The 27,158-nt window shown below is 41.0% G+C and overlaps 1 protein-coding gene across 1 annotated transcript; it reads right to left on the minus strand.

Moving 5' to 3' along the window:
* Window positions 1-1,693: 1,693 nt before the first annotated feature.
* pdik1l (PDLIM1 interacting kinase 1 like) lies at window positions 1,694-26,955 on the minus strand. The gene is made up of 3 exons (XM_034704483.1): window positions 26,734-26,955; window positions 18,723-19,018; window positions 1,694-8,217 (listed from the first exon to the last, which is right to left on the minus strand). Exons 2-3 carry the CDS (start codon window positions 19,005-19,007, stop codon window positions 7,477-7,479), a joined length of 1,026 nt encoding a protein of 341 aa, XP_034560374.1. The 5' UTR covers window positions 19,008-19,018; window positions 26,734-26,955; the 3' UTR covers window positions 1,694-7,476.
* Between the last annotated feature and the right edge of the window lie 203 nt (window positions 26,956-27,158).

Below are 27,158 nucleotides of genomic sequence, written 5' to 3' on the forward strand. Positions count from 1 at the left end.
ATGGTCATCTATCCAGTGTAATAGAGCTGCATATCAGAGCCATATTGAGCCACATCAGGGGTTTGTGAGACAGATATCAATACAAATTCTAAAGCGGGAGAAGTTCAATGATTCCACTTGTGCATCAGTATAACTCTGCAGATGTACTGAGAAACTGCTTCATAATACAAAACCTGATTAAAGAATGTTTGACAGTATCATTGGTATTAAAGAATTACAGTGCAGATCACCATCTGCTCAGTTGTGTTGCTTTGCTACATGTGCTGCAGACAGTGCTGCTTGTGTCTGAAGCTATGGAGTCCGTGCATGTCCTGCTGGACAGACTATGTAATTACACCATTTCTTCATCACCCCATGCATTGTTTCCTGCAATACTCCTTCGAAATATCAAAATCCTTCCTGCTGATACCAACAGATCTGCATTAGGTCTGTATCAGCCTGAAATAACAGTCAACCTAAAAAGCTAGGGTTGGTAGTAACGGAAAACTAGCATGAATTTGAATGTAGCATTTCCTCAGGACTCCGTCTAACCGATGCCCTTGGAGCTACTCCAAAACAACGCCCCCGCTCACATGCACAAGGGCTGCTGATTTGCAACCATATGATGGTGACTGATTCAAAACCGGTCCTCAGCACATGGTTTGTGTTTTAGACTACGTCAACTCATGTCTCAGTCAGCGGTAAGAAAACACTACACATTCACAAAGTGAAAGTTAAAAACACAAACAAACATGAAATGTACGCTTTGCAGGAGGCGGGCAGAACGGCAGGACGGGATTTGATTGGTTTCCTATTTTGGCTCCTGATGGCAAGGATTGGTTGGTGTTTTCTCAGGTTTACTCGGGCTGTAGATAGCAGCTTTTTTTTTTTAACTCTTTTTTAAGAACACATTATGTATTGATTGACATCGGGACATAAAGATCATTTTAACCAGTATAACAAAAAGTGGATCTAAATCTGACTACCAACCAAGCTTTAAAGCTCCTGTGAGGATAATTTGGTTTGCGCTGATTTTGGCGCCCCCTGTGGACAAAGTGGTACCTCTTATCTTTTTGCCAATATTGATGTTTTTCCACACAAATCTTCTCCTGCTTTCTCATATCAGTAATGGAGACCACTCTGAGATTTTTTGCTGTAGAAAATGTTTTTAAAAAGGGGTTAAGTTTACCTAGTCATCGGACACCTGCCCCCTGGCAGCGTTTTCGGGACCAAATAATTACTATACAGAAATAATAAATCTTGTTCCTGATCGTCTTGTTTGCTTTTTGGGTCATAAAGAGACATTAACATTATATTCAGTCTGATTCATAACCAGCTTAAAAATCCTCACAGGAGCTTTAAGGAGGCAGCCTCATAAGCTTTGCATTGCAGTATTGGTCCAGATGAAATAGCAGTCTAAAAGGTCTATTTTCAATACAGCTAAAACTACTATTAGTAGGCATATTAGTAATCTGGATTATCTCAAAGAATCCCAAATCAGTCTGGCTCCAGTTTTTTTCCCCACGACAAATCCAGGAGCCACTTTCTGCCTGAGATGTCTGAGTCCTTGTGACTGGTTCAGCAGTATTAGGGGAACACTGTACGGTGGTCCTGGATCAGGGCTAAGTGAAGAAGTGAGGTTTGATCGATTTCCCAGAGTCCCAAAGACGTTTCCATTTCCAAACTTCCCCAAAAAACAGACAGACAGGAGCACTGAAGTTGACCCACATCGTCCACCAGCTTTTCTTTACACAGAATCACAAACAATAGGCCAATGAAAAACATACACGTATCACTAGCACACCAACAGTATTGACCTGTAATTATATCACATCTTTTCCAAAGTAAACCGAAGCTGAGTCAGAAGAAAAAGAATTAATCCATCACAGCAATTTACATGTCAAACAAGTGAGGCTCTTAAAAACAGAGCACATCCAGTCAAATGTACATCAACCTTGATCATCACGCTAATCCTGTACAGTATTTACACATGTGCAAAGGAATTTAATACAACAAATCAAGGGGTGAAATCTCTGTAAAAACCCACACCTAGCATTCGTTTGGCAAACATCTCAAAACTCACAGCAAGCCATCTACCTTTCCTCCGCTCTCTTTTCCCGAGGGTCGAAGGAGGAAATCTGGCCGGAAATGACTCTACCCATCATGCTCTGCTCTGATTGGAGCGCTCAGGATGTGGGTGACCTTCTTTGAGTCCAAACTTTGATGCTCGTAAACTACGAATACCACATTCTTGAAGCAGAGCAACATTGCCCAAAGCAGCGTAGATGTCCTGCAGCACAAACAGGCCGTTTATAATACTGATTGAAAGTATTGATATTCATACCACAGAGAGGTGGTGCATCATGAGCACAACTTAGGCCAATTATGTGTTAGGGTATAATATCAGCGAGGCCACTCTAGTGTCAAAAAGGACGAGGGGAGTTTGAGAAATAAGGCAGATCTCAATCGCATCATAACAGGCTGTTAAAAGACTAACAGTGGGAGTTATAGGCTAGCTAGCAGATTGATATTAGCAACGATTCAGAGGGAAATTTACTTCTGGCTACAGTTTGAGGCAGGTTTGGTTTTACAGGTTCCCGTAAAACTGCACAAATTATGTATGTATGACCTGAAAGGCAGAGGGGTCCTTAACACATGATCCTCCGCCAAGTGCTGCAACAACTTAATAGGCTTAGAATTAGCCTGTCGGAGGCATGAAGAAAGGGATTACTGTAAGATCCAGAGCCAAAGGAAACGAGCAGCAGTGACACAGTGAGAGGAGATGAAGTTAAACACAACAGCATTATGTTTCCAAAAAAAAAAGGAAAAGCAGAGATCCTCTGGCTCATGGAGGATTGTGTCGTGTGCTGGTGTCTACTCTCGCTTCTTCCCTGAAGGTGAGAGGCACTGCATGCATAAGTAGACCGTCGGCTGACATTGTGTTCCCATGGTAAACAAATAGCGACGCAGTTATCACACTGAATCCAGCCTCGCAGAGCAGCAGGTAGTTATCAGGAATAAATAAAGACAAGGAAATAAAAGTGCTTTCAGGGAGTTTCACTGAATCCTTCCGCCTCTCTTCATTCAAGGTTTTTTTTTTTTTTTTTAAGTGGACTCGGATATGAATATTCATGTCACCGCTCACCCTTCAGATAATTGAATCTAGGTTTAGTCAAAGTGAGGATTATTCTCACCAGTGGATGCGTCTGCAGTGTGTGGAGGAGTCACTTCACCCAGTCCTCTCAATGTAGACCAAAGAAAGCTTGACTGTAGTGTGTTGTGTCTGGTTTAAAGGATAATTCTGGTTTATTAAAACTTGAGTATTACAAAGCTTTGGATTGCTCTACAGATTCATTGTTGAGTACTTCAGTTTGGTCCTGTTTGTTGAGCTTTGATTCTTTGTTTAACACATTTTATTTTCAGTACGTTAACAGTGTACTAAAAATCTAAACCTAAATTAGATGGTTGATGGATGAGAGCCTATTAGCTGAATTACTGAATACAGGGGTGAAAGTGCAAGCAGTTAATCAGAATAATCCAGATTATTGGAGCAGTGTAAAGGAAAGAATACGCGACTGGTTGTGTAAAGTTCAATCCATTAATCGTGAACACTGAAATTAGTTTATTAAATCAGTTTTGATATTTTTGTTTTAAGGCATCAGATATTGGTTTACTCAAGAGGCTGAAAACGAATATTTTAAGTGACATCAGTCACGATCTGCGTTATTAAAGAGGAATTTAAAACAGTAATGTAGGGATGTTACGAAAACCATCAACTCACTGTACAGTACAGCTCACCATACGATTAATTCACTAATGTTTCTGGAGGTAAATAACCTGGTTGTTGTTCACTCGTTGGAGAATAGGTTGCATCAAAATACCGCCGTCTGTGATGCTTTTATTTGCCTTTTTTTTTTTTTCTGCCGCACATAAGGGTAACTTTTTTTCCTGTTATGATAAGAAATGTGCTTTTATTTTGAAGGGATGCAAGGTCAATTTAAAGGTTGATGAATTGATGTATCAGCGCTCCAGAAGAGGACATGGCTCTTATCGTCTGTAAATCCCTCTTTTCTCCATCTGTTACCATTGGTGACACCAAGGCTGTTTTCAAAACCGCCTGCTACATACTACCCACGAATGCAGTCTGTAGTACGTGCTACAGACTGCATTTGAAGGTAGTATGTAGTGTGACTGTTCTGTTGGATCTGTTCTGTTCGGAAGTAAACAACGGCCAAGCTGATAGATAAACTGCTTCTTTAGCATCACTTATGATTTAAAAAGTTAAGAAGTGGTTTTTATGGAATTGAATGATTTTCACAGCACCTAAAAACTGAGTTACCCTGTCATATATAGAAAAACAAACAATAGCGCTGTGCATTATGGGAAGGAGTACGTGAGGGAGACTAGGGAGAATTTTCCTGAATCAGTTCAACATCCAGATAGTTTTGGCATACTGCAAATTTTGCTCTTGCTCACTTGCAACATACTGAATTTTGGCCAAATCAGTACGTACTGCTAGTATAGTAGAAGGTTTCGAAAAACAGCCATAGCCTTAATAAGAGTTGTAGAGTAAGAGAGAGCTTACTACTTCATTAAAGCAGATGAAAAGATGATGTTTCATAGAAAAATACTACAGTGGGCAGTTTGACGAGCTGCACGGGTATCGACTGTGTGGAAAGCACTGGCGGTCCAACCTTGAGGTCAGAATGTCTGGCTGCATGTGTAAGACATGAAACATTATAAAAAGGAGAAGTCAAATGGAAACAGCGCCCTCTGCTGTTAAATTAATGTATCAATATTAATTTTTAATCTTGTCCTTCATGTGTATTGTTTTTTAACCATCTCACAAAGTACTGTTAGATCTTTGACAAAATTATAAACTTTTTAAATACACAACTTTAAACACCACAAATGAACTAATCTGTGGCAGGACTGTCTTCTTAATAACTTTTTGAACGTTCAAACGAAGGAAAAATTTGTTTAAAAAAGGTGGGTTTTTTTTGGTCAAGGGGAAAAGCATGGAAGCCCAATTCTGCCACCAAAATTAGAAAAGACAGACTTAGCCGTGCTTACTCCCCAAATGTTAATATATCAGATAATGACTCAATTCATAATTGTTATAGCTTATAGTTTCAAGTTTTATCTCATAATTATGACTTACTTTCTCATAATTCAAGCATTTAATCTCATTATTTCTCATATTTGTTTTTTTCATGTTTCCTCACTATGTGCTAATTTTGTCTTTTTCATTATGACCTTTAACCTTTTAATTTGGACTTAATTCATCATAAATAGGACTTATTTTCAAAACAAATTAACTTTTTATCTCAGAATTATGACTTAATGTCTCATAATAGTGACCTCATGTCAGTTTTTCTCATTAATGTGCTTTATTTGTATTCCTATTTTATTTATTTCTGCAACTTTGAGTACCATGAAAGGCGTTATACAAATCCTATCAATTATTAATATTATTCTCATTCTTAATTATCTCTGCAAAGTACACACATACTTTATATATTTTTTTAAATGGGGAAAATTGGCTTACATAAAAATATGTTTCTTCCATATCTGCAAACACTTCATAACTACTATACTTTATTATGCCTGTTTGAACTCAACCAACTATTATTTTTTCACCTTAACTTTTTATTTGCCAAGTTCAGCAGATATTTCGAAAAACCCACAACTTTAAGAAGCAAAAATGCGTGGCATATGTAGCAACAAGATAACCAGCTACTTCAAACAGTTTATAATACTTTGTGAGTACAATGTTATTTTAAAGGCATCCAAATATTAAAGTAGACGAATGTTTCATGACATAAACCAGAACTATCCTCTAACTCTCCTCCCCTGTGTGAACAGCATCAGGTGTTTTAGTCTCTAAGGCTCTTTACATTAAGGTGACACGTCTGGGTCATTACATTCTGTTGTACTGGTTATAGGTTCGTCTGAGACCAATCAGCTTATCTCCAGGTTTTAAAGAGCAGACAGAAAAACAGAAAGCACGCAAACATGCTGGGAGGACACCAACAGATAAAACGACTCCACCCAAACAACCAACGAAGCAGCTTTCAGAAAGAACACAAAGTTATCTTCAAGCACCAAAGTTTGGAGATTTAGAGCACAAGTGACCTCGACAGAGAACAGTTTGTCTACAAACACCAGCCGTGCTGTATGTTTTTACTACCTGAGCATTTTGGCCGTGTTTGCATTAAAACAGCATCGAATCAGTGCTGGTGGTCGTGTACCAGAGTAACGTTTGAACGTCAGGTTGAGTCAAAGCCACTAAAGCCTCAAAACATTCACTCTTTGGAGGTGATTGTGTTCTAATATGGGTCCTTTGGATAAATAGAAGCTGTAATGATCACAGGATAATGTCTCATATTGCATTTAGTTACAACAATTAGCACCAAGTCCACAGTGGTGTTTGTAGACAAACTGTTTGACTTTCACTTCTAATTGAATCCAGGACTTTTGGGGGTCATTTTGCTCTCTCACCACGCACGAGTGATCCTGTAAGGAGGAAGTGGAAGCTGTGATGTGATTAGCCTGAGACTAAAGCTGCAGTTTGGAGCAGCAGCAGCGGTGAGTGTCACACCTCTCCACCTTCAGTATAAAGACACAGCTTGTAGAGGACTGAATGTGCTTGAACAGTGGATGAAGTTGCAAGGGGAATTCTGGTATTCTTGCACCTGGGCTCTTTAAGTCTACATACTTAAGGGTCTGGAGGCGAAGAGGTGCTAACAGTTTGGAGATCACTCTTTTAGATTGCTCCAGCCTGAAGCAACAAAACAGACTGAGACGGCTGCAACTTTCAGGATGCAGACGGACCCGATTGATTTTGTTACCGACAAGCTTGAATTGTGATTTGAAAGCTTCTAAAAACATAACATGAAGACCAAACTTAATTGTTGTAACAGTGTGAACCTTTTTTCTAAATTGTGACAGCTGTTACATCGCTCTCTTTGCTGCCACCAGACTCTGGGTCTGACTCCCTAAGACATATATTTATTTCTGTAAGTTAGACAGTGTGCAGGAGTTTGCATATTTCAATCCTTGCTCCCCTCCTGCGCACACGTCCTGTAAAGTAGAAGTGTAAATCTTTTCTACTTTATAAAAAATGATCTTTCCAAAAACTGTTGCAACCCTTCTTTTATGTTTTCAGATATTACAGTCACAATCTGTCAGATTGGCCCCAAACTGTTACTCTGCAGACATTACCGAGTTTCACAGTTGGATTGAAGCAATCTAAGGGAGCTATTCCAAAACTGTGTGCCTCTAATAGTCCTGTAGACCCCCCGTTGGATGCAAAATCAGACCAAGGTTGAAGGGAACAGAATTCCCCTTCAGGACTAATACAAACAATGACTATTCTAACTATTGTTCCCTAGTTAAAAACCACAATCCCCATTATGTGACCCTCTAGATTAACAGTATGATGAGATGTGTACATGTGCTTGATCAGCTCAGTCTGTGGCGCCGTATGTTCATTCATCACGTGTCCCAGTCCAGCTCTCTGCAGGCGATACGGACCAGTCTGAGCTCCAGTTCGAAGGCATCGGGCCGCTCCTGAGGGTTGGCCGACAGCATCTCCCTGATCAGCTGCTTCATGTGGCTGTTCATGCTCTTTTTCCTGGCGGGAATCAGCAGCTCCATCTTTGGGTTCTCTAACAGGGCCTCCCCTAAGGGTACAATCTCTGTGCCCTGCTGCACGTAGCTCCCCAGCAGCTCCTTCTGAGTCTCCACGTCCACGAAGGTGATGCGCTCCACCATGGCCCAGATAATCACCCCCAGGGCAAAGATATCCGCCTTCGCCGTGTAGTGTCCCTCCCAGACCTCCGGGGCCATGTAGAAGTCTGTTCCACAGGCCGTGGACAGGAAGCACTTGTTGACGCTTGCGGGCTCCTCTGGGTTGAGCCCTGAGGTGGAGCACACCTTACTCAAGCCGAAGTCAGCCACTTTGAGGGTGGGTTCACAGGAGCCGGTCGGCGTGCAGGCCTGGGAGATGAGGATGTTGTCCGGTTTGAGGTCTCGGTGTATGATCTGGTTGCGGTGCAGGAAGGCCAGGGCGCTGCCCAGCTGCAGCATGAAGCTGGTGTTGGTTTTACGGCTGGGCTTTCGAGACAGCAGGTAGGCGTTCATGTCACCCCCGTCACAGAAGTCAGTGACGAACCACAGGTAGTAGGCACAGCAGGGGTCAAATGTGATCTCACCCTTCAGAGACGTCTCCACCAGCTGCGGTAGAAACAAGAGAGGGGAGAAAAAAAAAAGAGTCAACAGGATACAAAAGACGGTGGAGTCGAAATCTGAGGGCGTAACTGATATTTTTCAACTTTCCTTAACCACACACAGTAAAAAAGAATCTGACCTTGAACCATACTCTGGGACTCAGAGTGGGAATGAGCATCCTGTGAGAACACAGTGTGCTCGGGCTCAGAGCAGTAAGTCTGCTCTTTTACAGTCAAATGCACAATATGTGCTGTTTATGCTCTGACTGAGGTTAACTCTCAACAGCCTGAGTACTGAGAGAGAAAGAAGAAGTAGTCGACCCTCCCTAAATTGAGTTTTCTGTCAAAGTAAAGTTAGAATGAAGTGTTTAACAACATTATATTACAAGTGAAGCAGCTCTGCAGTCAATGGCTCCTCATAAAATTAGGATTTTTAAAAGGCAAGTGTCAGATAATCTGCCAACTGCATAAAAAGAGAGTTTTAAAATGTTGGAAATCTATGCAAGCTTCATTTCTGTCATCAAAATAAATCACAGAGTGGTTGGATCCTGTTCGATAGAAGAGAGATCGATGAACAATCACAGCCGACATCAACTCTTTGTATAAGGACTACATTGGAACTTGGTGCTTATTACTGCAGTAGTTTGTTATTGACGTGCACTTTTTGAATCAGACAAAGAAACCAGGGACATTAAGTTGAAAGACAACGTGAGAAATGTGATAAACTCATTGTAATCTGTGACTCTGGGATCTGCCTCACGGCCAAATTCCACCAGATCCGTGTCCGGTCCACCACGGCACTGGATCTGATAGGTTTCTATTCTAGTCAATGTGTTAACTTCCACTGGATCCACTCCGTTGCGTGCCGGGTGCGTCTCTGATCCGGCAGGTCAGAACGCAATGGATCAGATACACAAGACTTCTTTCTTTGCCGGATGCCGGAGCACGACGCATCAAACTCAACAGAGCAGATGGAGCGGGACAGGAAGTCAGGCACCAAAACAAAATGAAAACATCCGGCTAATTTTCAGAATAAGACACTCTGTGTTATCACCAGATCGTATTTCACTTAACTACAACAACAAACCGTCATGATGAGCGGAGCCAGGCCTGGAGTCAACAGGTCAGAGGTTTTCAGAGGACCAGAAAGACAACATGGATGAGGAGAGGAAGAGGAGAATCCTTGATTCAGGGATTACCGCGAGAAAACCGCGGCCACATGACTCCAGCTGTCCGGAGGTTCTGCTCCGTGTTGCGTTCCGAAAATGCAACCGGTGGGTGTTGACGGACGAGAGAGCAAGGAGCAGGGTCACAGCAAATTAGAGATGGACCGGATACGGATCTGGTGGAAGTCCCGTGTTACAGCGACGACTGCCCCCCACCTGGTGCCCTTATGTCTGTAAAAAGTGCCCTCCTGGCCACCCCTGTAGTAGATATAGCATTATAAAATGCCCTCTCTAGTACCCTTTCAGTAGAAAACATTCTATAAAATGCTCTTGTAGCTCTTCCAGTGATATTATCATCATTATCTAATGTTCATTTCTTTGAGTGTAGAGCTCATCAGTTAGCATGATTTGATCTCCTCTCTGTGTCTGCTCAGCAGTGCTGTCCAGCTCCCTCTGAGGGGGCAGTAATCAGGCCTAAAGAAGAATTCAGCTCTATTCTCCAGTTTCAGCAGCAAAGACAAAGGATAAATGATTCCCTTTATTGCAAAAGAAAATGACTTCCACAGCCAAAAGGAAGACACGGAATGTTCTGAGTGACATCTGTATTAATGAAAATTAAAACAGAGGGAGCATCGACTCAAACTCTTCATATTAATGATCCGATCTCAGGCCTGGCCTGCTTCATATTTATTGATATGGTGGGAAAAAAAGCTCTGCAGTGTGAGGCGAAGAAATGTCACTCACAACTTAACAAGCAAGGTTGCTCCGGCTTTGTATTCATCACGTCGTCTCCCTTCTTCCTCTGTGGGCCATTTTTTAAATCAGAGCGGAGTGAGAGGCCTCTCATCTTTAATATCTGCTGCAGGAAGAGAGTTCATTTAATCTCTCCTTTTGACAGCAGACCACAAACCTGCGAGGTTCATCCATCTCATGTTGAATTAAGATTAATCTCTGATGCAGCTCTGGAGTTTGATAGATGGTGTTTGGCATTCAATATAAAAAAGCAACAGGTTATGAAGGAGCGACGATAAAAGATTCATTTTCTCGAGCTTGGAGCTAAAATATTAAACCATTAATAGTTTAAAACTGTTTTAAAACTGAATAAGTGTGGAGAGCTACAAGAAAACTCAGGTTTGTTACCATGAACACATGTTGAATACAATATCAAGAATGTTAAAGGTGACATATCACGCTTTTTTCATCAATATATATTGGTCTGAGAGGTCCCCAAAACATGTCTTTAAAGTTTATGCTCAAAAAAACACTTTAAAATTCAGATTTTGGCATGCCTGAAGAACCCTCTTCTTCAGTCCTCCTCAGAACACTCAGTTTTCTCTCTGACCACGCCCCCTCAGGAAGTGGTTGTGGCCTCGGCTCTCCAGCACGTTGATCTAATGTTTACATGTTGGCTGAATATACACAGCTGCTCACAGACCCGCGTTACTTCAACCCTCTGAATCTGATCCAGAATCTGATCCTGACAGAGAGGCGCCTGCAGCAGGACCTTTTCTGAAGGATTGGTCACAGATTCTGTGTTTCTTGTTGTTTTATTTGTCAGTATGTCGACGTGTGTCTTGGTACAGAGCTACAGCTGCGACATGTAGCTAATGTGGCTATGCTAACTAGCGCTAGCTCTTATCCATGATTAATAAAAATCATCCACTAGATCTTCAAATCTGCAGACGTGTGGAGTAAAACCGACCTTTGTGTTTATTAAGACAGCCTACAACTAGCATGCCTCCCTCCTAAGCTCCTTGTTAGCACACGTTTGTGCAGGGAATGAAAAACAGAGGAAGGGTTCAGTATTATTTTATACAGTCTATGGGCTGAACAAGCTCCAAGCTCTGACTCTGTGACAGACTGGATATTGTTGTTACGTAACAAAAACACGGAAGTCTGAAACGGCTGGTTTCACACACATTTACAGAAAGGTGTAGAAATCAAAACAGGGACAGAATGGATTTTTTTCATTCTCGGGGGTTTGTAGACATGCCAGGGAAACATATTTCAGGTAGAGAACCATTAAAAAGTTGATTTTGCATGATATGTCACCTTTAAAGAGACAACCCTAGTCTGTGCACACCTGAGTAGGGGTCGACAGATATCGTATTTTTCCAGGGCCGATACTAAAACTGATAATTAATAATTCATTAGACTCAGAACCGATATTTTTAACTGATGTTGGAATTATTGTTTTAACAACATTTATTTATCTTCTCTATTTATTTATTTACATATTTCTTGTATTTATCTGATCATTTTAACTTTAACTGACTATTTATTTTGCCTTGTACTCTTCTTTAGTTTATTAATTTCACTGTGTTAATCTTATTTTGAACCATTCTATTTATGATTGTCTTTTATAATTTGACCATTTCTGTTGTTTTCTGTCTGTTCTTCTGTGAAGCACTTTGGGCTGCATGTCTGTGTGTATGAAAGGTGAAATCTAAATAAAGTTGAGTTGAGTTGAAGATGTGCATTTAGATTACAAATTAAATCTGTGAAAATTAAGAATTTGGAAAACTCCAAACTCCAACACGTGACTTTGTTTCAATGCCTTTATCAAACTGAAACTTTCAGTATCATATCCAGGAGTTAAAAATGAGTTAAAGTCCCAGTACAGTAGATAAAGTTGAAAAGCCCCAAAAATTTAACTTCAAAAAATTTTAACAGCTGATACAGACGATTGGCCAAATGCCAGATATCAGCCCGGATAATCCAGATATATATATAGATGCAGTTTTTGTAAGAGAAACATCAATAAATCAATCTTTATTTGTATAGGGTCAAATCACAACAAACATTATCTCAAGACACTTTTACAAACAGAGCAGGTCTAGGCCGTACTCCATGTTAAATTATTAACAAAGGGAGCACTGGTGGCCTGATGGTCTAAGCGCCCCACACAGAGGCTATAGTCCTCATCACAGAGGTTGCCGGGTCGATTCCCACCAGCAACCATTTGCTGCATGTCTTCCCCAACTCGCTGCTCCCCACATTTCCTGTCTCTCTTCAGCTGTCCTATCAATAAAGGAAAAAACGCCCAAAAATATAACTAAAAAAAAAATATGTATATATATATATTAACAAAGACCCAACATCAAGACAGGATAATACCCAGTCCCATCTTACAGACAGGACTCAGTCTGATCTCATCTTAATCCACCATGAGCAGAGCACTTTGCAGCATTTAGCAAGTTACAGTGGCAAGGACAAACTTCCTTTAACAGGCAGAAACCTCCAGCAGGAGGAGTTAGACACACATCTGCCTTGACTGAATTGAAGAGGGAAAGAGGGATAGAGGAGAATAAGAGAGAGAGAGAGCGAGCGATGGTGATCATGCATAAGTCTTAGCCTTCATACAATCAGGAAGGATCAGTTGTAAAATAGTTCTAGTTGTCACAAATGAAATATTAGGTCCAGAGACCATAACCCTTTTGGCACCAGGCTGCAAACATGTTGATTCTGCTGCAAAAATTGACCTTTTGTCTCTAAAAGAGAATGTTCGGCTTTTGGAGCCAGCCTCAAGTGGACACTTGAGAAGCCTAAAATTTTGAATTTCTGCACTGGCTTCATTTTAACACCAGGGGTTGCCACTTGGCAGTCAGCTGAAGCCAAAGCAGAAGTGTATGCATTGTTCAATTTTAGGTCCTGGGTCAAAAGACGAGGACTGTCATTTGAAGCGGGTTACATCCAACACGAAAGCTACTGGTGTAAACGCTCTACAGGACACACTTATGGCCTGAATATGTTTTGTAGGCAAACCCTGGTAGAAGCCCCGCTGTAAACAAACGCCTGCAAACTGTTTGACATACCGGCAGCCAAAGAATCCACTGCCCAAAAAGAATGGATGCAAATTATCCCACAGTTGGTGCGGTCAGATAATTCTGCCCCATTATCATGTGTTCTTCTGAAAGCACGTACTGGAACATTACAGCGCAATAAAAAAAGAGCTGGAATAAAAGGATTCTGGGAAAGTGTCCAATGCTAGCGCTGCAGAAAACTGAATGAACGGTGTGACAATAGCCCAGCGTGCTGCTGAGAGACTATAATCAGGCACCGGCAGAGCGCCTGTGTGCCCGCCATCAGACAGCAGGGAGGTACTGCGACATGACAGGCTGCAGACAGGTTGACTGGGGAGGGGAGAGGAGGAGAGGCCCCCTACCTCAACCTGACAACACGTTCATGCGACTGGGAGGACAGACCCAGCCAGAAACATCCAGCTCCTCTGCTAATGCTTAACAGCAGCACACAGACAGAGATAACCAGGCTTCAGCTGCTTATTTTTGTTCCACATGCTTACATTGTGCTGATATTCTGCTCCTACATCACTGGAATCTTAAAACACTACAGAGTGCACATAAACAACACGCATGCCGCCGACTACTCTCTCTGCAAGAGTGGAAAACTCCCAGACTTTCATATTTAGCCTTGAAGGTTTAGGTCGTCAAACAGGGGATATGATACCAGTAATCGGTAGCAGATGGGGAAAAAATTTCCTCTGTGCTCTTAGAATTTATGAAGACACCCTCATACACTTCATAAATCAAAACCTCCTTCTAGTAATGCGTTGCATGCCTTTTGTGGGATAGAAACATGTGGCCATAACACAAGTGTTTCCAACACGTGCTAAGAAGTAGAGCTACATTCCTCTCCTGCGACATCTGCCACCAGCTCTGTGACTCTGGACACAAACGTTTGGCCTGAAATCTTGCAGGCACACATCAAGTCACATTAAGATGTTCTGCTCTTGAGGGGAGATTGAAGTTAATCCCGGCCACATGGATTGTTTGTTTTGAACCAAAATGACTGCAAAAATGCTCAGAAGGATGCTTTTGTGAAGAATATTTGATACAATTTTACTTTTTTAGTTGTCAGCACCAGATTTAGTTCGGTCAGTTCAACAAATTATCCATATTTTTTTAAGTGTAGGCCTGAATTATCGGTCATAACTGCGAGTAGACACGGCTGTAGTTCAAGTTAACAGCTAATGCCATAATGCCATGAAGCTCTACTACCTGGATGTAAACAAGCACAGAAGACAGATAGCATCTTGTAGCATGTGGTTGTGTCTGGTTAAACTGACATAACCACTAAAGAGCAATGAGGAACCAACACAGGTATTTGGCCCATGTGCACGTCCAGCCATTAGCGATGAAAATGGGCCGTTTGTACTAATGGTGAAAAAAAAATTTGATTAGCGGTCTACACGAGCCAGGTTAACGCCCCAACAAAGCATGGCGGTAAACCCCACCCTTACAGGTGCTAACGGCAGGACTACCACACCTGTTGTTTAAGACGAAATATGCAAAGACAACAGATATTTAGGGATCGAACGAATCCTTTGGAAAATCATGATGATGTTGAAATATACAGCAAATTTAGATTTAGGAGACGCAACATAACTCTTAGGTAACCTACCAGCAATACCGTGAAGTGAATCCTTCCCAAACAACGCCGTTAACAAGTCCTCTTTTTCAATGGGGGGAAAGGTTGGTGGCGGTGCTTGTTGCACAAAGCCGCTTTCATGTTGCTTATTATATTTTGTAGGTCTTCTACTGTGCGCTCAGAAACACCACATGCACACATAATATACATAATAAAATGTCAATTTCTTCTTCCGCTGAAACATTGTTTTTCCTAGATCTTCTCTCAGTCACACCGGTACAGCTCACCATGTTTATTGTTGTTTATGTGTAGTAGGCATGTGCAATTTGAATTTGTTGGATAGGGGTTTTCCAGGAGGTTCACTGGACATATGACGTTTTGCACCAGCCTTGCTTTCATGGTACAATTAGTTAATTGGCCAATTATTTGCAGACGTGCAGGCGGCTAACTCTACGGCCTAATGGGTCGTTCCATAACGGTACGTTAAGACTAATGGTCCCGTTTTTGTAATGGCTGGACATTGCATACGGGCTGTGGTTGTTAACCTGCAAGGAGGACTGAAGGCTGGTGGTGCTAGCTCTGCTAACTGTAGCTCCACTCGTAAACCAATCTGACACTGACCTGCAGACTGTGATCGCCTGCTTAGCCATGTTTTATGTGTTGCTCTATTTTCAACTATTTTCTAAAACCGTGTATTGTATTCACATTTTTCTGCACTTGTTTTTCAGAATTAACGAGAAAATGTTTTTGGGAATTTAAAAAACTGCTCTGTTTTTCCTGAAAGAACAGCACACCGCTACAGTAAAATCCCAACAGCACCTAAAGGCCACACAAGGAAGTAAAAATGCCCCGTTTGTTAGGTTTAGTCCAGTTTTATTTACTTTGGGTTTAAGACATTGGGAGATACTAGTGTGTATAAGTAACATAGATGGTCAACTTTGCGCAGTCACCTGAGGACTTTGCAGGTGTTGAGACATAAAGTCCGTTCTGATCTGCTGCACGTTGAAGCACTTCTCCAGGATCAGCTGATTAGATATGGCCTGCTTCATTGATATAAAACAGTGCATCTGAAATGCATTCAAGCTGGCAACGTGGTGACTCAAGAGACAATCAGACAAATCCTGAAAAATACTAGATACCCATGGGTATCAACTGGGATGCCGATTATCTCATTAATTCAGAAAAACAGAATCGTTTTTGTTTAATTCAGAAAAACTTTTCTTTTAATTCCGAGATGATTATCTTGTTAATTCAAAAAAGGGTAAATCCTTTTATCTCATGTGAATTAAATACGCTCCTGTAGTTTTCTGATTGTTTTCTTACCTTAAGACTTGTCAGTTAGTCTGAATTTAAATTTTGGTGTAAATGACCGGAAAATTAGACTCTTCTGAACATCTATAGTTCAAGTGGAAGAAACCGTCTGCTCAGATGTGATTGTAATGCTAAATGTGCTAAAGGCAGCACTGAGGGTACAGTAAACTTACCTCAGTGTTTAATCTACTTAAATTTGAATCTTCTATCAGTCATCTGAAATTATATGTTAACTTTGATCATCACTAAAAACCATATTAACAAAGTTGCTCTTTAGTATGAGCTTGTATACGGTTTAATGGTTAAAAAAATCCTCTGGGGTGCCCTATCAGTAGTTTGTAAATTGTAAAGTGTTTTACTAATCCCTAAAAACCCAACATCAGATGGACAATGGAGTAACCACTAGAGCTAAAGATAAACCGTGCCATCGTTCCACTCTGGCCAATTTTGTGGAAAGCATATCTGTATTTGTAAAAATGTTCTACCCTCCAAGAGTCTCAGTTATTGTTCCAGGGACACATCTTAGTGGTCAGACAATAACAGAGATATTTTTGCTTTATTAATGTGCGGTCTGCTCAGCAATTCCCAAAGCATATAATGCAGCCTACAGAAAATGTGTTTCTTTTTGTTTCTTTTGGTTTCATGTTGGATGTTGACACACCTTTATGTGCTATCGTAACCTAAAATTACCGCTGACTGTAATTAATACCCGACAGGCTGGTTTGACCTGTCGGGTATTAATTACTGTTAAAGAGTCACAAGTGCTCTGAAGCTCTGCAACTGTTTCTTTGTCTCTGTGCTTGATTTTGTGATTTATGAGTAATAATAATTACACCAGTCGTGTGGCTGTGACTGGTTTGCAATTTGGCTTTTTTGAACCTTATTCATATCCCAGTTAACCGACCGGAAAGCCCCGATTTATTTTAATTACAGATCCAAAAGTGAAGCATTGTTACTCCCCTTAAATGATAAAGACAACAAATACAATGAGAGTGACTTTATCCATGTGTAATATAAACTGTATGCATGGTGCACTACATTACAACCTGGGACAAATTACATTAGGATGCTGTTAGTGCTGAGTGGATCCTCTTTGACTGACTGCAGGAAAACTGTTACAGCATCAGTGCTTAAGCTAGAAAACTCTGCTGGTGTTCATTTACAAATTGAGACAGTATACTAAAGGTTGCACTTACAGCTACATGATAAGACAATATGAAACAATCAGCTGATGGACATATTTCACATACTATGTAGAAAGTAATAAAGTTAAGGGGCTTGTTTCCTCGTCCATCACATCATCATCATCTTGTTGATTTCTTTAAAAGCTAAAGCACAGCTACAAAAACTGCTCCTTTCTACATCTACACACAGGGTAGAGATATTAAGAATGGCCAGACCGATTAATCAGACGGAGTAATGGCATTTGGAAATATCCGGCCTGCGCTCACGTAGCCTCAAATTACTACACACGTATTTCCAGAGACTGAGCATGGCTGTAAAATGTAAACACACGCCACGCTGCGTCACAGAAACACCGACATAAAGATGGAGACAGACGCTGACAGTGCCCGCTACAAGCAGCACCTCGTCCTGCTACTGGTTAACGTGACTGCCAGTATTTTGGCTTGAAATGCCCATCCCTAGTCATGGTATGCCTGAACCAGCTCAGCCACAGCCCATCTAATCTCTGTTCACATATTCAATTTAAACATGTAGAAATCTGTAGACTGGGGTTTGGATTTAATCATGTACCAGTTTTCGCGCTGTACTCATTTTGTAGTGCGTGTAGAGTTGACTAAGCATCAGCAGGTGTATGCAAGAAAAACAGCTGTGTGGAGAGCAAGATCAGGTAAAACACACACTGCTACAATGACATTCTGGCTCTCATCTGCAGTCCAGATTCCAACATGCACGTGCAGTTAATCAGTCAATCAGACTTCCTGCTTCCCTGGAATGAATCAGAAACTACTGATCCGATCTCCAATCAACAAACAAGCATTTCAAGAGCTATCTGATAAAGCTTACATTCTCACTTTTTACCAACCAGCATCATCAGGGTGTTATTTTGGCAACTGAAGAACTGTTCATTAGAAATAACCCAGAGTAAAGCATAGAACTTATTAATTACAGCGAAACTGAGACTCTGCTGTAAAACACTATCCTTATTCTGGGGATTTACTGGTCTGTTTTGCTTCACTCTTGATCTGAACACACCATCGCTTCTCCAGCTTTTAATTGCGCTGTAAACGATCCGACACACAGAACAGGGAGTCTTTAACTGAAGGGTTCTGAGATTAAAGCATGTGAAACCAGAGTTTAACCAACAACAGAGGATTTTCCTGCACCAGATTCACAGTAAAAAGTCTTTATCAAGGATCTTCCAATCCAGGCTTTTATTTTGAAACAGCAGGAGGAAGTGTTGTGAATGCCAGCACTGAATTAACTTTGCATAAACTTATCTTTAAGATAGCACTTAACTGAAGCAAACTAATTAAATATTTAAAGCGTACTTATTCAGCCTCATGACAGCAGCATTTTACATCCGGTGTTTACCGTCTTTACTGCTAAATGAGTCAACTCAAAGCAGGTTTTCTGTTCAACCACACTGCCCCACACCCTGTTCTACTTCATCCTGTAACCTCACCTCCAAGTACAGAGGAGAGCTGGAGCCGTGGTTCATCCTCTGGGCCAGCTGGTCCCGCTGCAGGATACACTCCTCCAGGTGGATGACGTTTGGGTGCTGGCTTTGGATGCTGCTGAGGGCCCAGAACTCCCGCAGGGCCAGCTCCACATTCTCCGGAGAGTGGCAGCGGATCTTCTTCACCGCCACCCGGGCCCCTGTGCGCTTCACCACCGCCTCATAGACCACGCCGTAACTGCCGCGCCCCACCTCCTGGATCAGCTCGTACTTCGGCTGGCTGCTTACCATCCTAGTCCTCACTGCAGACAAAGAACAATGGGTTACATTTCTATTTATAACACGTCTGCTCAGTTTACACTTTTATGAAGCCCTGAGGACACAATTTCAACTTTTACAGGAGAGGAAATAATGAATTCTTGAGTGCAGTTATGGACAATTCCAAGGTCTCCTCTGAAAATAAAAGACGTGTGTAGGGTGAGGACGTAAGAGGTGAGATTACACTCAAGGACTGGTATCAGATCTGCCTAGAAGCTCAAACATAAACCATAAAGCCAGCTTTAAACTACTCCTTATAAATGAATACAGACAGTATCACTGCAAGGGTTCACTATTTCATTGCCTAGAGCTCTGATAGTGATCCTTGCTCCTGGACAGAGGTTTCGAATAAAGATGACAGACTGACCTAAACCATGTATCCATGTTTTTTCCTGCACATTGTAAAATTGGCAATTCAGATAAGTCCATGATTTTCTTACTTTAAGCTAAACATACTCGAGCCATGTTCTGTAGAAATCAGTAAATAGACCGAGCCTACAGATCTGGCTCCAGTGTTTAACTCTAAAGGCTGATTGTCATGCTTTCTTGACAAAGGTTGTCATTCTCCATAGTCAGCACCAGATTAACTAATCGCTTACATGATTCATATTTTTGCGCGGCCAACCGCCACTAACAGGCTACTGCTATCATGCTACAATGCTCTACTACCTGGATGTAAACAAGCACAGATGAGAAATGGCGTCTGGTTTTACGATGCAGTTCGGTGGTGTTTCAATCTAGAAAATGGAGATAAAGTTGTTTGTAGGCTGTGTCTGTTTAAAATGACATAAACAACTCAACTAGAGTATTGAGTAACCAAACACAGGCATGTGGATGTTAACCTGCAAGGAGGACCGAAGCTATGCTAACTGTAGCCACCATGTGGCTCTTTAAGTTTATTCTGGGGGCATATGTTTAACTTTCACAAATTAAACTGGGCAACTGAATCAAGCGGCAACCTCCTGTCTTAAAATATGAAGCCCATGCTTAAGTGTTATAAACTGCATTTCATTGAGCGTCCACTAGAGGCTGGCTGCAGAAACAGAGGAAACCACATACACACCAATTCAAAGAAGACAATCTTCACAGCAGAAATAAACATGTTTACAGCCTGGTACAAAAATGCTTTAGGTCTGAATAGCAATATCTCTATCAGCACACATTGTATGGGTGACAAATTATTTCATAACGCTGCAATTTCGAAGATATTCAGATTACAAGTTTTGCCCACTTAAGGACATGACTGACTTGATTGACAGACGGGAACACTGTAGCCGTTATCGAAAAGGCTAAAGGCCCGCCCCTTTACATCACATCACACTAGCTTGACAGAAGTTAGGTTCAGCATTTCCAATATGGCGGCCAACAACAATTGGCTTCAAAGCACCGCTTCAGGAACAGATGGGTGACGTCACGGATACTACGTCCATTTATTATACAGCCTGTGGACTGAACGGCAGACCGACTTGAACAGGTTGGACTCAGTGTGAAATCCAACCCTGTCTTTTGGGATGCAACAATTCTCAGTTTAAACTCTTGATATATTTGCAGGGCTTCAGACAGTAGCAACTTTCTCAGTTGTTTGCATGATTTTTCCTTCATATTTTAATTTGACCTCCAGTTAGAAACCATCTTAAAAAGGTGCATCACTTCCACATACCAGACTGAGTGGTAGCAGACAAAACAAATTAAAATTCAAAAATTGAAAGCTAAAAAGCTGAGGGAACTTACGTGACTGTTTCCTGTTTCCTTCAAGAGCTAGCATGCATGACCTTTTCTCTTTTTTTGGGACATCATGTTAAATCAACAAACTTAACTGTTAATCAACAGCTAAACTATGTAAACTGCAAACACGACTCTCACATCAAGTCCTTCCCCTGTGGCTGTCTGATATCACTTCCATAAACCGGGAACATACGACCCTCTCTTCTCCTTAATTTTGAATCGGGGATGTGAATGGGCATTCCTGCTCTGCTACGCTGAAAGGATAATTGAACTTGATGACCGTTTCATTCTCCTCCTTTGAGCGATAACTCGGTGCCCCTGTGCACCAGGGCCTGAAATCCTCCCACCCTGCAAGCTTCACATAGGAGGGATTTGGGGGATGGAAGCCTATTTATGAGCGTTACCAATTGTCAAATGTTTCCCTCTAATTTAATTTCCTTTTCTCTACGTAACAATCAGAGTTTCTACTTCTTATACTTACAACTTTACCAAGTTACCAACATTTTTTAAAAGCTGTCATCCAGCTCTTGTACTTTTTTTTTTTTTTACATACAAAACACAGACAGTGAGCTACAACTTGGAGATCACTGGCTTCAACATTTCTACAAAGGGCTTGAAAATAACAGCTATTAATCCTGGTTGTGATGTCAATCTAAGAGCTAACACTGTGGCCATTAAGAGAGATGAAGCAATCAAACAACAGGTATCAGAAAGGACATCATATTGTAATGCAGTGTTTTGTTCTGCACCTTGCTGTCCCCTCTTTAAACACAGAGTGGCGTGTCCCGCCTCCCCTTCTATCGTTTCTTCTTCGCCTTTCTCTATGAGTCTGATCTTTAGACGACATTCATCGGCAGCACTTTTAAAAAAGACACCACTTCCTCTTAGCAATCTCTCATAATATATTATCACAACCGGTCATCTGCGTGCAGACAAGACTTGTTAATGATGCGGAATTTCACAACCATGCAAAACTAAGATAAAACCACATCACCAGCAGGAAGTAGCAGCTCATAACTTTTCAACAGGGGCTTGTGAAGGTTCAAATTTAACATGAGGCACCTCACAGTTAATGCATCACCAGGAGGGACCACTGTCCCAAGATCGAGGCTCAAAACTAGAGGTGAGACATTTGAGAACTTCAAATCATTACTTAAAACGCACCTCTTTGCATTGGCTTTTAATACCTGTTGAGCAAGACATCCAACATTTTATTTTGCTTTTATTTATTGTGGCTTTTTCTTGCATTATCTATTGTGTTTTCAATATATATATTCTTTTTTAATTACTACTTGTTTTTATTGATTATGTTTTTAAGCTTGTACAGCACTTTGTCCAACTGCAGTTGTTTTTTAAATGTGCTATATAAATAAAGTTTGACTTGACTCTCTCTGATCACCTGCTGGGCATGTAAGGTACAAGAGAATGAAGAGAGACCTAACCCGATCGAAGGTTGCCATTTTGCACTGATGAATAAAGAAAATCATCTTTTATGGGGAACACGGTCATGTTCTAGTTTCTGTGACCTCTGATGCTACTTGGAGAAATTAAATAATAGGTAACATGTGAATGAGGTACGGCCAAAGTACAAGCTTTTAAATATAATCCTACAAAGTGCTAAGTTTGCCCTGTGTGAAGCATGTAAAATTCCACCAGATCCGTGTCCGGTCTGGCTCCAGTCTGTCACAGCACCGGATCTGATAGGTTTCTATTCTATGTGTTAACTTCCTCTGGATCCAATCCCTCGCGTTCCAGCTGCGTCTCTGATCCGGCAGGTCGGAGCCCTCTGGATCAGAGACGCAAGACTTCTATTTTTGCCAGATGCCGGAGCACGATGCATCAATCTCAACAGAGCAGATGGAGCAGGACAGGAAGTCAGGCACCAAAACAAAATGAAAACATCCGGTTAATTTTCAGAATAAAACACTCTGTTATCACCAGATCGTATTTCACTTAACTACAACAACAAACCGTCATGATGAGCGGAGCCAGGCCTGGAGTCAACAGGTCAGAGGTTTTCAGAGGACCAGAAAGACAACATGGATGAGGAGAGGAGGAGGAGAATCCTTGATTCAGTAATTACAGCGAGAAACCCTCAGCCACATGACTACAGCGATTTGGCGGACCTGCTCCGTGCTGCGTTCTGATAACGCAACCAGTGGGTGTTAACGGATGAGAGAGCACGGAGCTGGATCTGGTGGAGGTCCCGGGTAAGGAACAAAACTCAAGCCCTGTAAGCAGGACAGCTTCGTGTTCAGTTTGGATTGTTGACAGATTTTTCCTCCCACACAACATTTCCTCTTTACTCCCAAACATGGTCTCCCTTTATTCTAATCTAGACTCTGGACTGAAGATTACTCTGAAAAGCCAACACTTTCCCTTCACTGCAATCACAGTGACATCGCTCAACAACCACATAATCAATGACACTGTTGTCTGAAAAACACGTTCACTGAGAATTCCCCCAGACTGTTATCAAACTCCAAAACAAACTCAGATAATCTCCTGAAGTTTTCAGAAGGGTGTAACTGACCCGACAGATTAGGCTGCTCACAAACACTGCCTTCATCGGGTCAATGCTGTGGAAAGATTGTGCATGACATTGTAAGTCTGAACATGGCGTGTTAGTGTTTTCAAGGCTGAATACATTTCTTTGTACAAAACATGACGGTGTGACTTTCTGTTTCTTTTGCTGTTGATGAAGAAGCAGCTAAATGAATCTAACCAGGAAGCCCTTTCTATTCAAAACAATCAGCTCCATTACAGTACAGCATGCGTACAGTGCTACTCAATCATTAAAGTAAACAAACCTCCTCTAGAGGCCGAAAATAACCACCCTGTTTACTTGACACCAAGCTTCACAAACTCGTATCTGTTACTGGGTTGTTATGTTACCTAGTCGAGGTGTTTATGACATGTGACGCTTCCAGAAATTGCTACACCACTAACAGTATCCTCCAAACACTGAAAACAGGAAGTGTGTAAGAAACCAAATCTCACCAGAAGAGGTCAAATGGTGGAGTCAGTCTCACATGTTCTTATTATGTAGTTACAGAATCCTGATATACCTGCTGGACCAGAAACAGCAGCAAGGCCGCGACTACTTAATGTTTTCAGAACTGGATTTCATAATGAGGCCAATAATTCTCACAATTTATTAATCAGATTAAGACACGCAAGTACAAGTGCAAATGTGGATTAAAAAAAATGGAGTCTGAGCATTAAAGCTAGTTATCACCAAATGTATTCAAACTTTTTAAAATATATATATTTATTTGTTTATTTATTAATTTCTCCTGATGTCTTCTTTCTTCAATTTTTCTTCTAAAAATGTCAGATTTTTTTTATTTTGATGCCAGTGTATGCTTAATCACATCTTTCAGTCAAAGCAACAGTCCAACATTCAGAAATATTAAATGTGTTTATATCTGATGTTTGAAATTTTGCGTAAAATATAGATAGCAAAAAATCCAATTTTTCTTAAGCAGGAATTTGAGAATGTTTGTCAAATGTATTATTGAGAAAGAGCTCATCAGCAATACCTCCTGTTTATTTATCAATTTTTAATTGATTCAACATAACTTAAAATTAAATTGACTGATTTAAAGAGTCAGGCAGGTTTTTATTTAAGTTTCTAATTTTCACATTGGGAACAAAACCCTGCTAACGCTATGGGTGGAAATTTCAATCAAAAATACCTCTCGATGGTCACTGGGAACCTTTTCACCATTCATCCAATAGTCCTTACAGAAATCATTAAGCAGCAGATCAGTCTGTGATCAGCTCTCATACAGAACACTGAAAACAATACGCAACCTGGATGAAATTGTCTCGCTCTAAAATCAGTCGTGCCATTTATAAATAGTGTCAGAATAAGCTTCAATTTGCACAATGTATGTCCCGTCTTAATGTATGTTGTAAGTTTAACCTGAGTTTGTTGTCCAAAGAAGGACAGCAGAGGAGAAACAAGGTGTCTCCTGGGAGCTGTGTGACTTTTAAAAAGGTATAGTGTTTATAAATGGAAATATTTGGCAATGTTATAATTATGGTTGCAAAGGGGTGGAAAGTTTCTGGTAAATTTCCATGGGAAGTTAAGCTGGGGAATTTTGGAAATATTCCAAATTGGAAACTTTTCATGGGAATTGAGGGTAATTTAATGGAAAGGTATCGTATCAAAGCATTTTGTTTTGTTATAAGCAGACATCCATCCAAAATAATACAATTAAACAGATGTATTTGTAAGTAGAACTTTAACAAGTGCTAAAAATGTTATTGAACAATCAATTATTTCATGAAAGTACAAAAACATGAATGATGAGTTCAATATTACTCATCCCCCCGACCCAACCCATTCAAAAATGAACAAAAATGCAATCCCAACAAGGTCCCATTCAAAATGTTAAATGCAAAGAGACCCTCTCCCTCCAACAAAGTCACAATCAACATGCAAATAAAAAAGCATCTTCTTGCACGCAATCTGGTTCTTTAAGTCAGGATTATGCTAAAATATATTTTCTGTAACTATATTTAAGTTCCTTATTAAAGCTGCTGTTGGTAGTCATGATATACACATCAATTAGTAGAGAGATTTCAAATGTCAACACTACCCCTTTCCACCAGATTTCCTCTCACTCACCTATCCCTCCCCGCCCACAAAAGATCGTTGTGCGCGTTCTATGAGGAAGAAGTGGCTTCCAAGCCAATCAGGGCGACAGAGGGTCGGGGAGTAGCTCTGATTGGTCCGTAATAACGGGAACATGGGGAATAATAACATTGCTTGATACAAAGGCATTAGAAAACACAGAGGTTTCATCATAATCTCAAATTACTCCATTTACTGATGAGTACCGATGGGTATTATGACCTTTTCTCCAAATCCAGCAGAGAAAAAAAAAGTACAGTTTTTGACATCGTTCCTACCAACAGCTGCTTTAAGACCCAACCTTCAAATTAGTAAATTCCTGGTTTATTCCCATTTATTCCCATGAAAAGCTTCCGACTTTGAAAAGTCCTGGAATTTTGCAACCATATCTATAATTAGTGATAATTTAGTGAGAATATTTTAACATTTATTCTTATGAAAAAAATCATATTTATTCATATTCATATGACTTTATTTACTTTTTTCACCTTGGAAATTAAGAATAAATAATCTAATTATCAGGCATCAGTATGTTTTTATTTTTTTCTGGTATTGTATTGAAATGTAACTCTGGTATTGTAGCAACCCTAGCATGAATGTGCAGATGTCTGTCACTACAAGAGCATTTACTTACACGAGCATGAAAAGGTGTGATTTCAAGTGTTTATATTCTCCCTCTCATATCTTCTTGCCTTTTACCAGGATGTGAATAATATGGAAACATAAACATCCTCTTCTTCCATTCTTATGTGACTCTTTAGACTCTTCAGAAGTGAACATGTCCCCTTAGTATGAACAGTTTTAAAGCCTGACAGAGAGAGACTGACTGTCAGCATGCTAACAGGCTCATTTGACATCCACTTGCCTGATTGGCTAACAGGCTAACAGCTATGTGGCCTGTGGTTAGCTAACGTTAGCTAATCACGTTAACACCAGCTAACAAAGAGTCCAGCTCCCCACAGCACAGCTCAGCACAGTCCGCATGCCTGTCTGCGTCTAGCTTATATAATCCAGACCTTCAACAAGGCCATGGTCTTAAACTGGGCTAACGAAGGGGACATGCATAATAAGAACGGGGTATTGACAGTTTATTGTCCTGTGCGTGTGTGTGCATGTGCGTGTGTGTGTGCATGTGTGTGTGCGTGCATGTGTGTGTGTGCCATACAAATAGCCAGATTCCCCACAGCTCTCACTCTCACACACACACACACACACAAACACACACACACCTGCGAGACAAGTCGATAAGTATCCACAGCAGACGAGACAGCGGTGTGAGTGTGTAAAAGGCTGAGAATGTGCCGCTGTGAGTTGTCCTGTCTCCAGACTCACCTTTGGATCGTCTCTCAGAGCTTCATGTGTTGTCTTCCTCTCTCTCCCTGGCAGCCATTACCGCCGCACACGTTCAGCAGCTCGCGCAGTCAGAGCGAGGAGGGTTTGTCAAACACTGGACGTGAGCGCGTGCAGCTGCTGCTGTGCAGTGCAGCGCAGAGGTGGCCACGATGAGAGGACTTCCTGCTTCACTTTTCAAAGTAAAGTCCCGAGTTAGAGTCATGGATCAGGAGGACTTCAGAGATCCCCGTGGGAGAACTGGGTCGCATTAAAAGCAGCCCCATGCTTGAGGAGACATGTTAGCAGTTACTGTGTATCAGATAGAGGGAAATTAGAAATCACAGTTCCGCTGAAAGTTCACTGTGCAAACATTCAGGACAAAAAATAACATTTCAACTGAAAGAAAAAGCACTTCAAAAATAATT

Source organism: Notolabrus celidotus, chromosome 16 (assembly GCF_009762535.1).
Source record: "Notolabrus celidotus isolate fNotCel1 chromosome 16, fNotCel1.pri, whole genome shotgun sequence".
In the NCBI taxonomy this organism is placed as follows: Eukaryota; Metazoa; Chordata; class Actinopteri; order Labriformes; family Labridae; genus Notolabrus; species Notolabrus celidotus.

Bases quoted from the DNA above. Each gene is read 5' to 3' on its own strand.
- pdik1l (XM_034704483.1), bottom strand. From the start codon at position 19,007: ATGGTAAGCAGCCAGCCGAAGTACGAGCTGATCCAGGAGGTGGGGCGC. The intron at 8,218-18,722 runs GTGAGGTTACAG...TTTCTACCGCAG, and splicing joins GCTCTCCTCTGTACTTGGAG to CTGGTGGAGACGTCTCTGAA.